The following is a 14,078-nucleotide window of genomic DNA, read 5'->3' as shown; positions in this document are numbered from 1 at the left end:
CAATGTCTGTGCGAAGTTGCTGGAGATTAGCGGGAACTGGAACACGCCGTCATACACGTCAATCCAGAACATCCCAAACATGCTCAATGGGTGACATGTCTGGTGAGAAAGGCATGGAAGAACTGGGACATTTTCAGCTTCCAGGAATTGTGTACAGATCCTTGCGACATGGGGCCGTGCATTATCATGCTGAAACATGAGGTGATGGCGGCGGATGAATGCCACGACAATGGGCCTCAGGATCTCGTCACAGTATCAATAAAATGCAATTGTGTTTGTTGTCTGTAGCTTATGTCTGCCCATATCATTACCCAACCGCCACCATGGGGCACTCTGTTCACAACGTTGACATCAGCAAACCGCTCGCCAACACAACGCCATACACACGGTCTGCCGTCTGCCCGGTACAGTTGCTACAGTGATTCATCAATGAAGAGCACACTTCCCCCGGGGTGCCAGTGGTCAACAAAAGTGAGCATTTGCCCACGGAAATCGATTACAAAGCCGAACTGCAGTCAGGTCAAGACCCTGGTGAGGACGACAAGCACGTAGATGAGCTTCTTGAGACAGTTTTTGACATTTTGTGCAGAAATTCTTTGGTTGTGCAAACCCACAGTTTAATCAGCTGTCCGGGTGGCTGGTCTCAGACGATCCTGCAGGTGAAGAAGCCAAATGTGGAGGTCCTGGGCTGGAGTGGTTACATTTGGTCTGCGGTTGTGAGGCCGGTTGGACGTACTGGCAAATGATCTAAAACTATGTTGGAGGCGGCTTATGGTCGAGAAATGAACAACAGCTCTGGTGGACATTCCTGCAGTCAGCATGCAAATTGCACGCTCCCTCATAATTTGAGACATCTGTGGCATTGTGTTGTGTGACAAAACCGCACATTTTAGAGTAGGCTTTTATTGTCTCCAGCACAGGGTGCAAATGTGCAATGATCATGCGGTTTAATCAGCTTCTTGATATGCCACACCTTTCAGGTGGATGGATTATGTTGGCAAAGGAGAAACGCTAACTAACAGGGATGTAAACAAATTTGCGCACAACATTTTAGAGAAATAAGGTTTTTGTGCATATGGAACATTTCTGGGATCTTTTATTTCAGCTCATGAAACATTGGACCAATACTTTACATGTTGCATTTATATTTTTGTACAGTGTATGTCTGTCAGAAGGACTAATGGTCCTCTACATTTCAGCGATAAATTAGCCTGTTGGTAAGAGTTTTAGATAAAAACACAATTGTTCTTGCACTTCCATCCAAGGTCAAACTATGAATACTTTTTTAGACTTGAGTGAGGTAAAGTACTGTTCTCTGGATGTGTACCACACGGCACCCTATTCCCTATAGAGTGCACTACTTTTGACCAGAGCCCTATAGGATGCCATTTACAGTTGAAGTCAGAAGTTTACATCCACTTAGGTTGGAGTCATTCAAATTTGTTTTTCAACCACTCCACAAATTTCTTGTTAACAAACTATAGTTTTGGCAAGTCGGTTAGGACATCTACTTTGTGCATGACAAGTCATTTTTCCAACAATTGTTTACAGACAGATTATTTAACTTATAATTCACTGTATCACAATTCCAGTGGGTCAGAAGTTTACATACACTAAGTTGACTGTGCAGCTTGGAAAATTACAGAAAATGATGTCATGGCTTTAGAAGCTTCTGATAGGCTAATTGACATAATTTGTGTCAATTGGAGGTGTACCTGTGGATGTATTTCAAGGCCTACCTTCAAACGCAGTGCCTCTTTGCTTGACATCATGGGAAAATCAAAAGAAATCAGCCAAGACCTCAGGAAAAGAATTGTACACCTCCACAGGTCTGGTTCATCCTTGGGAGCAATTTCCAAACGCCTGAAGGTACCACGTTCATCTGTACAAACAATAGTGCGCAAGTATACGTCATACCGTTCAGGAAGGAGACGCGTTCTGTCTCCTAGAGATGAACGTACTTTGGTGCGAAAAATGCAAATCAATCCCAGAACAACAGCAAAGTACCTTGTGAAGACGCTGGAGGAAACAGGTACAAAAGTATCCATATCCACAGTAAAACGCATCCTATATCAACATAACCTGAAAGGCCGCTCAGCAAGGAAGAAGCCACTGCTCCAAAACCGCCATAAAAAAGCCAGACTACGGTTTGCATCTGCACATGGGGACAAAGACCGTACTTTTGGGAGAAATGTCTGGTCTGATGAAACAAAAATAGAACCGTTTGGTCATAATGACCATCGTTATGTTTGGAGGAAAAAGGGGGAGGCTTGCAAGCCGAAGAACACCATCCCAACCGTGAAGCACGGCAGTGGCAGCATCATGTTGTGGGGGTGCTTTGCTGCAGAAGGGACTGGTGCACTTCACAAAATAGATGGCATCATGGGGGGGGGGGAATTATGTGGATATATTGAAGAAACATCTGAAGACATCAGTCAGGAAGTTTAAGCTTGGTCGCAAATTGGTCTTCCAAATGGACAATGACCCCAAGCATACTTCCAAAGTTGTGGTAAAATGGCTTAAGGACAACCAAGTCAAGGTATTGAAGTGGCCAGCACAAAGCCCTGACCTCAATCCTATAGAAAATTTGTGGGCAGAACAGAAAAAGCGTGTGCGAGCAAGAAGGCCTACAAACCTGACTCAGTTACACCAACTCTGTCAGGAGGAATGGGCCATAATTCACCCAACTTATTGTGGGAAGCTTGTGGAAGGCTACCCGAAACGTTTGACCCAAGTTTAACAATTTAAAGGCAATGCTACCAAATACTAATTGAGTGTATGTAAACTTCTGACCCACTGGGAATGTGATGAAAGAAATAAAAGCTGAAATAAATCATTCTCTCTACTATTATTCTGACATTTCACATTCTTAAAATAAAGTGGTGATCCTAACTGACCTAAGACAGGGAATTTTTACTAGGATTAAATGTCAGAAATTGTGAAAGACTGAGTTTAAATGTATTTGGCTAAGGTGTATGTAAACTTCCGACTTCAACTGTAGGATGCAAACATAGTTTCTTGCCACTCACCTGTAGAACTTCATCGAGGGCCCGACAGACAGCAGCACAAAAGGCACCACGGTGTAACAAATGGCAATCTGGGTGCCCGCCCACGTGATCACATCATACACTAGCTTGTGTGACGGCGAGCCCAGGAAGTGTGGCCTCACGTTGTGTCTCATCTGGAGAGAGAAAAAGAACCAAAGCAATGAATTCAGCGGAGCAAAAGAAGAAGTGAGACAAACATGTAAAAACGACCCTTCTAAATCTGCTACTCTGCCCTTAACTCTCTTTCTCTCTCCCTTGCCAAGTTCACATTTCCCATATCTAAGGTTGCGTCCTGAATGAAACCCTATTCCCTTTATAGTGCATGGGCCCTGGTTAGAAGTAGTGCACTATATAGGGAGTAGTGTACAAGTTGGGATGAAGCCAAGAGTCAAGTTTTCAACTGGACTTTCTCTCTCGGCTCATCCATCAGCGGGTGATCTGCCTCGGTGAGTCTCAAAGTGACTCAGGTGATGCTCCATTAGCCTGATTCCTGCCCTGTCTGCTCTCCATCTGTCTGTCTGGCTGGCCTGTTATCTGTGCAGTCTAGCAGCTGGACCCAGGCTGCGTCCGAAATGCCACCCTACTCCCTACACACAGTGTACAAAACATTAGGAACACCTTCCTAATATTGAGTTGCTTTTTGCCCTCAGAACAGTCTCAATTCGTCGGGGCATGGACTCTACAAGCTGTCGAAGCGTTCCACAGGGATGCTGGCTCATGTTGACTCCAATGCTTCCCACAGTTGTGTCAAGTTGGCTGGATGTCCTTTGGGTGGACCATTCTTGAAACACACGGGAAACTGTTGAGCGTGACCAGCAACGTTGCAGTTCTTGACATACAGTACATGTGTGCCTGGCACCTACTACCATATTCAAAATCCTTCTTTAAACTGTCTCCTACCCTTCATCTACACTGATTGAAGTGGATTTAACAAGTGACATCAATAAGGGACCATAGACTGACCAGGTGAAAGGTATGTCATGGAAAGAGCAGGTGTTCCTAATGTTTTGTACACCGATAGGGACCAGGGCTCTGGTCAAAAGTATTACCCCAATGGAATATGGTGCCATTTGGGACGCAGATCCAGTCTCTAATAAATATGCTACTTCATTCAGGCTACGCCTTCAGAGCACAGAGTCTCCATGGTGGACTAACTATGACTGATCCCCGAACCCACACTGATGATGCAGAAATAAAGAACCATCAGGATGAAATGAACGTGGCTTTTTGTTTTATCTCTAATGGGAACGAAAGGGCCATCAGGATATCTATAGTGACAGCTGAAGTCATTGACATAAGAGAAAAAAAAGTCATTTGTTTAAGTGGGTACGGTGAATCACATTTATTTTATTTTTTAATCGGTGCCTTTGAAAAGTTTAGGGCTTAGTGAGTCTCAACAGAAACAGACTTGAGTGAGAGAGAGGCCGGCCTATGTCTGAGTGTCAGTGTTTGTTTTAAGAAGGGGGAGATATGGAAAATGAGAGATATACAGAGAAAGGGAGAAACATAAAGAGACACGGAGAGAGAGGTCTGTTTGTTTAGGAGAGAGAGACACAGACAGAGCGAGAGAGAGATACAGAGACAGTACTCACGGCGCGTGCAGCCAGTGTGACCACAATGCCGGTGAGGAAGGTGAGGTAGTATCCAGGATAGGCTCCGTGCCACATGGCCGACAGGATGAAGGTAGCCGCCGTGGGGTTGTAGGGACAGCGCTCGTAACACACCCTGTGCGCACACACACACACACAGAGAGAGAGCACAGGTTCTATGGATTTCTATTTCTTCTGCATCCATTGATAGCAACCATTAGTCTGTATGATGAACACATCAACCATTAGTCTGTGTGATTAACACATCAACCATTAGTCTGTGTGATTAACACATCTACCATTAGTCTGTGTGATTAACACATCAACCATTAGTCTGTGTGATTAACACATCAACCATTAGTCTGTGTGATTAACACATCAACCATTAGTCTGTGTGATTAACACATCTACCATTAGTCTGTGTGATTAACACATCAACCATTAGTCTGTGTGATTAACACATCAACCATTAGTCTGTGTGATTAACACATCAACCATTAGTCTGTATGATGAACACATCAACCATTAGTCTGTGTGATTAACACATCAACCATTAGTCTGTATGATGAACACATCAACCATTAGTCTGTGTGATTAACACATCAACCATTAGTCTCTGTGATTAACACATCAACCATTAGTCTCTGTGATTAACACATCAACCATTAGTCTGTGTGATGAACACATCTACCATTAGTCTGTGTGATGAACACATCTACCATTAGTCTCTGTGATTAACACATCTACCATTAGTCTGTGTGATTAACACATCAACCATTAGTCTGTGTGATTAACACATCAACCATTAGTCTGTGTGATTAACACATCAACCATTAGTCTGTGTGATTAACACATCAACCATTAGTCTGTGTGATTAACACATCAACCATTAGTCTGTGTGATTAACACATCAACCATTAGTCTGTGTGATTAACACATCAACCATTAGTCTGTGTGATTAACACATCAACCATTAGTCTGTATGATGAACACATCAACCATTAGTCTGTGTGATTAACACATCAACCATTAGTCTGTGTGATTAACACATCTACCATTAGTCTCTGTGATTAACACATCAACCATTAGTCTCTGTGATTAACACATCTACCATTAGTCTCTGTGATTAACACATCAACCATTAGTCTCTGTGATTAACACATCAACCATTAGTCTGTGTGATTAACACATCAACCATTAGTCTGTGTGATTAACACATCAACCATTAGTCTGTGTGATTAACACAGCTAGAGTTGTTAATAAAACAAGGGCGGATCCCGAAGGGGCCCGGGGCCGGATCTTTTTACAAAAACGTCTGTAAAGTCCGAATAGTTTGAGCTAAAAACGATTAAATAGCCATCTATGAAAAGCTGAGACTCTCACGAACATGCATGTTTTACTTTAGGAAGCTCACAGGCTAAACAAGAGTTGTTAGAAGGTAAGGGGTGCTTCTACATAGAAGATCATTGGAAATCCCAGTACATAGTGTCTATAATACTATAATAAACTCACATAGTTGAGGTCACAAACTCCACACTCCACAGTTGTCACTGACTAGCTGGATATTAATTTCTCACAGAGCAAACCATTTCTGTACCTACATTGATTAATACATTTTTATCAGGTTTTTGCTTGGGCAGACTTTTTTGTGTGTGACGTGTCAACAAAACTCATGAATGCAACTATTTACGTCAAATTGTTTTGTGTTCTACTTGTAGCCCTGGTTGTGCTGAACATAAAATGGTAAAATACTTCATTGTGAGGTTAAATATGAGGGCTGTACATTCAGATAAATGAAAGTCTGATAAATGAAAAGCCGATTTTTGCTGGGGTCTCAGAACTGATAGGGTTAATGGAAACTACTGTTAGTGCTAACAGGATCCACTAGGTGGCAAACTTTTACACAGTCAGACAAGTCCCCAGTGCCATGGGTATATGCACATCCACCAGTTATTTAGGGCACACCTCACATTAAATAAGAATAAAGCTTAAACTGTAATTGCAATGTATTTAAATAGTATGTACAATGTGGCTGCAAGCTGGTGTTGATAATTAGAGAAAGAAATGGATGAAATTACACTTTTTGTCTTTACCAACTACAGACTAATCCTGGTTTCTTATGTCTCTGTACCTTTTGAGCCAATGTGCCGTCTGTATATTCCAGTTGTCGAGGAACATCTTAAAGCTGGTGGCAAACTGGAACCAAGGGAGAGATGGAAAACATCAGTATACAGTAACTTTAGCTTGTATTAGAGTTATGATAAACATACCCAGACATTGAATGAAGACAATGGCACAAAAAAAAATCGAACCTCAATATCCGCTATCCTCAGATTGGAGATGAGATCCCAACGTGGTGAGCCGTCGCTGGTGTATCCGTTGAACCCAAAGCCTGCTGCGTTGTTGATGGCGTCGGCTGTTCCGAATGAAAACACGTACTTTCAGAGACACCATCTCCCATCCACTCACATGTCCCATCTGCACTGTCATCCATCAATCAATCACTTGTATTTTATAAAGCCCTTCTTTACATCAGCAGTTGTCACAAAGTGCTTAACAGTTACCCGGCCTTGACCCTAAAGAGCAGGGCAAAGCAGAAGTGAAAGCACAGTGGCCAGGAAAAACTCCCTAGAAGGAAGAAACCTTGAGAGAAACCCAGCTCAGAGGGGATGTATTGCATCCCCAAAGTGCACCATTTATTAGTGATGGTAACATCATTATAGACATTCATTGATGTTATTAACATCAGATCATCCGTCATCCTAATAACAGCGTATTAATATCAAAGTGCAGGACAATACAGAAGGTATACATCATGTTTATGACCAGTAAAGCGCCATATTCCTTTGAGCTCCTGCAGAAGGCAGTGTGGAACAACAAGACAATGAGGCCGCGCATCCGTTCTCTCTCTGTGTGTGTGTGTGTGTGTGTGTGTGCGTGCAGAGAAGCGCCGAGTGAGTCCCACCTCTACCTGCTTGTTATCACCCTACACTCACACCTTGCTGCAAACAAACACACGCATGCACACCTTGTTGCAAACACTTCCATGATTAACTCAGCACTCCTCTCGTGTGGACAGTGCAGACCCTCAGAATAACAAGGCCATATTTTGGATATCGGTGAGGAGAAGCTGAATTTCTGAAGTCAAGGATGCTACCTCCATTCGAGATGTTTCAAATACAACCGTCTCATTAACAGTCAATGGATTCAGGGAAACTAAACCGCCGATCGAAGTTGGACTGATCTCGTCACCTTTAAAGCTCATTTGTTCTCAGTCTGGGAGGGGTTACTCGTCGACATGGAATAATGGAGGATATTACAGCTAAGAATTGTTTTCAGGGTCAACCAATGAAAACAAGCCTAAAGATGGAGCGGCTACATCGCGACTCTCCTTCCTTCTCCCACACTCCCCATCGTGGATTTTGAAAGTGTTGGATTGGTTTAAACATCGGCTGAAGGGCAAGTGCACACTTCGAAAGGAGGGTGGAGAATAAGACGGCAGCCTACGGAAGAGAGAGAGGACCCACCCAGTGTCCAGACGAAGTAGTACTTGGGCCGGGTGGTCAGCATGGACAGGTAGAGGTAGACCACCTGGGCGTAGAAGGGCGTGGTGGCGATGAAGTCGTCGTCGATGTTCCGTTCCACAGGGAACACTTTACACACGGACAGGAAAACCATGAGGGAGAAGAAACAGGTGGCCAGTTTACGGACGACTTCAATCTGAGGAATGGGAGGGGGGAGAAAACGTCAGCCAATAAAAACAGCGCGTCTCAAGTGGAACTCTATTCCCTATATAGTGCACTGCGTTTGACCAGAGCCCATGGGAATAGGGTGCCATTTGGGACGCAGACAGAAGACAGCCATGTTGCTATTCCTTCAGTGAATAGGGAATACTGTGCATTTACCACACAGCAACGGTGTCCTCTTAGAAAGAATGTTTCAGACGAGCGTTGATAACAGTCGGCGTGTTTCAAAAGCAGAGCACGCTGCCCGTTTGGTAACTTTCCAAAAACATCATAGTGGCATTTGAGACCAAATGCTTACGTTCGGGGAGGGGTCCGTTTGTTTGTGCCTGCCGTTGGCCTTCCCATTTGTCTGCTGGTCTCCGTGGCGACGGCAGGGCGTGCCCTCGATGAAGGCGATGTAATCGTTGTAGGAGCAGGTGGGGCCGGCCAGGATGCCCATGAAGTTACAGTTGTAGCTGAAGTACTCCAGCAGACTGGGCATCCTCCTGCAGGGGAGGAGGGAAGAGACACGGAGACAGTCATAACACAGTCGCCCCGGTCGTCACGGTGACAGTACAGACTGATGCTGACTGATACAAGGCGTAGTTAGAATCCACAAAGACTCTCTCTACCTCTCTCGAGATAAATCATGTAACTAAAGGCATTTTTAAATAACCTTTTGAAAAGAGCGACATGAAATGCCTACGGCTAGAGACCAAGGGTCGATTTTGGAATTCAGCCACTACAGAGCCAATCAGAGCGTCCTTACATGCTCATACGGGAAGCTGCCATTTTCTGCTCAGAATAACAAAAACATACGTGTAAAACATACTTTATAGCCAGGATTTTCTGATTTGGAGTCAGCTGCTCCTCTTTCCGGCACATTCCTGTTGGGGGGAGGGACGCAGAGAAGAACACATGTGTAATGCATGCTTTTGATCAGGGTGGTTTGTGTTCAAGTTCATTCAAAGATGCTTACTTTGACTTTCCAATGTATTGGAACAAAAACATTTCATAACAGTAGATATGTTTGACACGGGTGAAGCCACCATTCCATGCCCTTAGACGTCATCCCAGAGAGAGGCAGTGTTCTGAGAAGTCAGTGCTGTCCTGTCCTGTCCTCTCCTGTGACTGTCCAGTGTGGGTAATGATATCCATTAGGTCCCAGTGGTCGGTCTCTCTCTCTCTCACTCTTTGTAGATCCCTGCTGATCTAAGGGCTAAGTAACAGATGCTAAACTTCCAGAAAGTTTGGAGCCACGTTGTCTCGCCAACCCCTCGTTGCACATCGCACCCTGGGGATGAGGAGACCAGAGGGAAGCGGGCCGAATAATTCTGAGTTGTTTATGGGGGCCATTACTCTGATAACAAGGTAAGTACAGCTAATCAGCTCATTATATTACAGCCTAATGCCTGCTAGGGACTGGAGCCACATGTGACACAGGCCATCCCTCATCCCTGTGTGTGTGTGTGTGTGTGTGTGTGTGTGTGTGTGTGTGTGTGTGTGTGTGTGTGTGTGTGTGTGTGTGTGTGTGTGTGTGTGTGTGTGTGTGTGTGTGTGTGTGTGTGTGTGTGTGTGTGTGGAAAGCCATTTATTTTGATGAAGCTGTTGCTCCTTATTCTCTCGAACACGTACTTTCTATTCCGCTTTCTTCTTCTCTTTTACTTTTGGTCCGTGAGGCAGTTATCAGAGTACAACAGAATGTGCACTCATAAACGTACTGAGAACACAGCCCTATGATCCGACTCCTCCACATTTCTATGGCGAAATGGAGTGAGTATGTGAGATGTTCCAGCGATGTGAGGGTATTAAACATGCCATAACATTGGAGGTGATGTGAGGAATATCCCATGACGCTACTAGTGCATGCCTTCTGTCTTTTGGTCCGTCTGACATCAGAGGAGGAGACAGGCTTATATGATTAATCCAGAAATATATTCTCTATGTCTGGTTTGAAGGGGAAAAAAGCTCCTTACTTACCATCGTGGATTTCAAACGTCAAGCTGGTGATCTTCTGTGTTATCACCATCATAGGCCTATGGAGAGGGAGAGAGGGAGACAGAGAGAGAGAGTAAGAGAGAGTGAAAGTGTAAAAGAGACTAGGGGGAGAGGAAATGAAATGAGTGATCATAAGCAAAAGCTATATTAGGATATAAAGCCTTCCCATGAATTCAGGCATGGTTTCACACAGTCTTCCGACACAATGTTACATGAGGACATCGGGTCATTGTATTACCGCACTCGAGTCTTACCCTGTGAAGTCAGCAGAGTACATGCCATAGTCGAAGACGTACACACGCGTGATCTGGCAGAAGCTTAGATACCCCAGGGCCACCACCAAACAGTATCTGAGAATAAAGACAGACAAAAATCACAATAGCTCACTACTCGGGCTGGGAATTGACAGGGACCTCATGGTACGATATTATCACGATACTTAGTTGCCGATAAGATATGTATTGCGATTTTCACGATGCTATATGTATTTTGATTCGATACTGCGATTTCATTGCGATTTGATGTTCCAAACATATTCTTCACTACATGCCTGCTGCAGAGAGATGAGAGAATGCATCAGAAAACAAGTTTTGATCATTTAGGGAAATACGAAGTCGGAAGTTTACATACACTTTAGCCAAATACATTTAAACTCAGTTCCTGACATTTAATCCTAGTAAAAATTCCCTGTCTTAGGTCAGTTAGGATCACCACTTTATTTTAAGAATGTGAAATGTCAGAATAATTGTAGAGAGAATTACTTATTTCAGCTTTTATTTCTTTCATCACATTCCCAGTGGGTCAGAAGTTAACATACGCTCAATTAGTATTTGGTAGCATTGCCTTTAAATTGTTTAAATTGGGTCAAACGTTTCGGGTAGCCTTCCACAAGCTTCCCACAATAAGTTGGGTGAATTTTGGCCCATTCCTCCAGGCAGAGCTGGTGTAACTGAGTCAGGGTTGTAGGCCTCCTTGCTCACACATGCTTTTTCAGTTATGCCCACAAATTTCTATAGGAATGAGGTCAGGGCTTTGTGCTGGCCACTCCAATACCTTGACTTTATTGTCCTTAAGCCATTTTGCCACAACTTTGGAAGTATGCTTGGGGTCATTGTCCATTTGGAAGGCCCATTTGCGACCAAGCTTTAACTTCCTGACTGATGTCTTCAGATGTTGCTTCAATATATCCACATAATTTCCCCTCCTCATGATGCCATCTATTTTGTGAAGTGCACCAGTCCCTCCTGCTGCAAAGCACCCCCACAACATGATGCTGTCACCCCCGTGCTTCATGTTTGGGATGGCGTTCTCCGGCTTGCAAGCCTCCCCCTTTTTCCTCCAAACATAACAATGGCCATTATGGCCAAACGGTTCTATTTTTGTTTCATCAGACCAGAGGACATTTCTCTAAAAAGTACGATCTTTGTCCCCATGTGCAGTTGTAAACCGTAGTCTGGCTTTTTTATGGCAGTTTTGGAGCAGTGGCTTCTTCCTTGTTGAGCGGCCTTTCAGGTTATGTCGATATAGGAATCGTTTTACTGTGGATATAGATTATTTTGTACCTGTTTCCTCAGGCATCTTCACAAGGTCCTTTGCTGTTGTTCTGGGATTGATTTGCACTTTTCGCACCAAAGTATGTTCATCTCTAGGAGACAGAACGCGTCTCCTTCCTGAGCGGTATGACGGCGTTGTGGTCCCATGGTGTTTATACTTGCGTACTATTGTTTGTACATATGAACGTGGTACCTTCAGCCGTTTGGAAATTGCTCCCAAGGATGAAACAGACTTGTGGAGCTCTACAATAATTTTTTCTGAGGTCTTGGCTGATTTCTTTTGATTTTCCTTATGACGTCAAGGAAAGAAGCACAGAGTTTGAAGGTAGGCCTTGAAATACATCCACAGGTACACCTACAATTGACTCAAATCATATCAATTAGCCTATCAGAAGCTTCTAAAGCCATGACATAATTTTCTGGAATTTTCCAAGCTGTTTAAGAATTTACCCACTACATGGACATTTGGTCTGGGATGGCAGAATCGTGGCATAAGACGACTAATATCCTACAGTCTGTGCTGGCCTAAAGGTGACAAGAGACGAGGTCTCCGTGGAGACAGAGCTGTTGAGCATGGGTATCATAATCATTCCGTAATCATCCCAGCAGGACATAGAGCAGCTCGTCTCTGTCAGTAAGTCAGCCAGCCAGTCACACACCTACTCCTGCCGTCTCATTATCGAGCAGAGGGATCTAGTGGGTGCTCCGTGTTGATCTTTATGCACTAGCTTCAAGCTTGGTATGTCCTTAATAGGCACATCTCTCTCCATCTCCCTCTCTCAGCCTCATCTACACTTAGCCTACCCTCTCTTTCTTACGGCAAAAATCGTGGCAAAAAAATTGCAAAACTTGCACAGTCTGTGCAGGCTTTAAGGTGGCAAAAAACAAGAGGTCTCCATGGAGACAGAGATGTTGAGCATGGGTATCATAATCAACCCATAATCATTCCAGCAGGACATAGAGCAGCTTGTGTCTCTGTCATTTAGTCAGTCACTCAGCCAGCCAGTCATTCAGCTAGCCAGCCAGTCAGTGAGCTAGTCATCCAGTCAGTCAGTCAGTCAGTCAGCTAGCCAGCCAGCCAGCCAGTCAGCCAGTCAGTGAGCTAGCCAGCCAGCCAGTCAGTGAGCCAGTCAGCCAGTCAGTCAGTCAGTCAGTGAGCCAGCCAGCCAGCCCGTCAGTGAGCTAGCCAGACAGCCAGTCACCCACCTGCTCCTGCTGTCTCATTATTGAGCAGAGCGGGGATCTAGCGGGTGCTCTGTGGTGCTCTGTGTTGATCTTTATGCACTAGCTTAAAGCTTGGTATTTCCTTAACTGGCACATCTCTCTCCATCTCATCTACAACAAGCCTACCCTCTCCTTCTTACTTCCTCTCTCGCTCCTCATCTTTCCCAGTCTCTTCCACCCTCTCTCTCTCCCTTTTCCTCCCTCCCTATTTCCTTCTTCCTCCCCTCTCTCTCTGGCAGTGCTCTGAACTCAGTAAGGAGGCACAGTGGATAGTGGCTCTGTTACTCCCAGACAGCCTCCCAAAAAACACCCTATTCCCTATTTAGTTCACTACTTTTGACCAGGGCCCACAGGGGGTGGAAATAGGGTGTCATTTGGGACACACAGCCTCGAAATCATCAGAGAGGAGACGATTATATCCCACAGCCTGCACAGTCCATACACGTGCACACCCCACACACATCCCCACAGGAAGAGAGGAAGTGTGTGTGTGTGTGTGTGTGTGTGTGTGTGTGTGTGTGTGTGTGTGTGTGTGTGTGTGTGTGTGTGTGTGTGTGTGTGTGTGTGTGTGTGTGTGTGTGTGTGCGTGTGTGTGTGTGCGTGTGCGTGCGTGCGTGTGTGTGCGCACGTGGCAGGGAAGGCATGTTAAGTCTCAAGGAGTACACCACACTCTCAGTCTTCACACACACTCCATGGCGATGACTCATGCAGTCAAGCTCCCTGCAGACTATGAGGGTCAGGAAGGAGAGACTAGGGCGGAGGGGGGAAGGAGGAGACTACTAGCTCTTTCAGCAGCACTGTGAGAACCTCTGACTGTGCTTGTGAATGCACCTGAAGACACCTCTGGGCTATGTCAGCCAGACAGCTACCACCATCTCTTCCTCCTCCGCTGACTGAGCTCTCCTCCAAGATAACCAAAGGAGTCAAGCAAAACATTTTCGA

At 44.7% G+C, this 14,078-nt stretch overlaps 1 protein-coding gene across 1 annotated transcript in view; it reads right to left on the bottom strand.

Moving 5' to 3' along the window:
* mboat2b (membrane bound O-acyltransferase domain containing 2b) overlaps positions 1-14,078 on the bottom strand; it is a 63,693-nt gene that overhangs the window by 2,197 nt on the left and 47,418 nt on the right. The window contains exons 4-12 of the mRNA XM_071413872.1: positions 10,614-10,709; positions 10,342-10,397; positions 9,194-9,248; positions 8,681-8,867; positions 8,164-8,356; positions 6,949-7,052; positions 6,768-6,832; positions 4,640-4,772; positions 3,030-3,181 (exon numbers count right to left, since the gene is read on the bottom strand). Of these exons, the coding sequence (XP_071269973.1) occupies positions 3,030-3,181; positions 4,640-4,772; positions 6,768-6,832; positions 6,949-7,052; positions 8,164-8,356; positions 8,681-8,867; positions 9,194-9,248; positions 10,342-10,397; positions 10,614-10,709 (1,041 nt within the window). The remainder of the gene's footprint in view (positions 1-3,029; positions 3,182-4,639; positions 4,773-6,767; positions 6,833-6,948; positions 7,053-8,163; positions 8,357-8,680; positions 8,868-9,193; positions 9,249-10,341; positions 10,398-10,613; positions 10,710-14,078) is intronic.

Source organism: Salvelinus alpinus, chromosome 8 (assembly GCF_045679555.1).
Source record: "Salvelinus alpinus chromosome 8, SLU_Salpinus.1, whole genome shotgun sequence".
NCBI lineage: Eukaryota > Metazoa > Chordata > Actinopteri > Salmoniformes > Salmonidae > Salvelinus > Salvelinus alpinus.
Note: the sequence above shows the minus strand (reverse complement) of the source record. Positions and strands in the feature narration are given on the sequence as shown.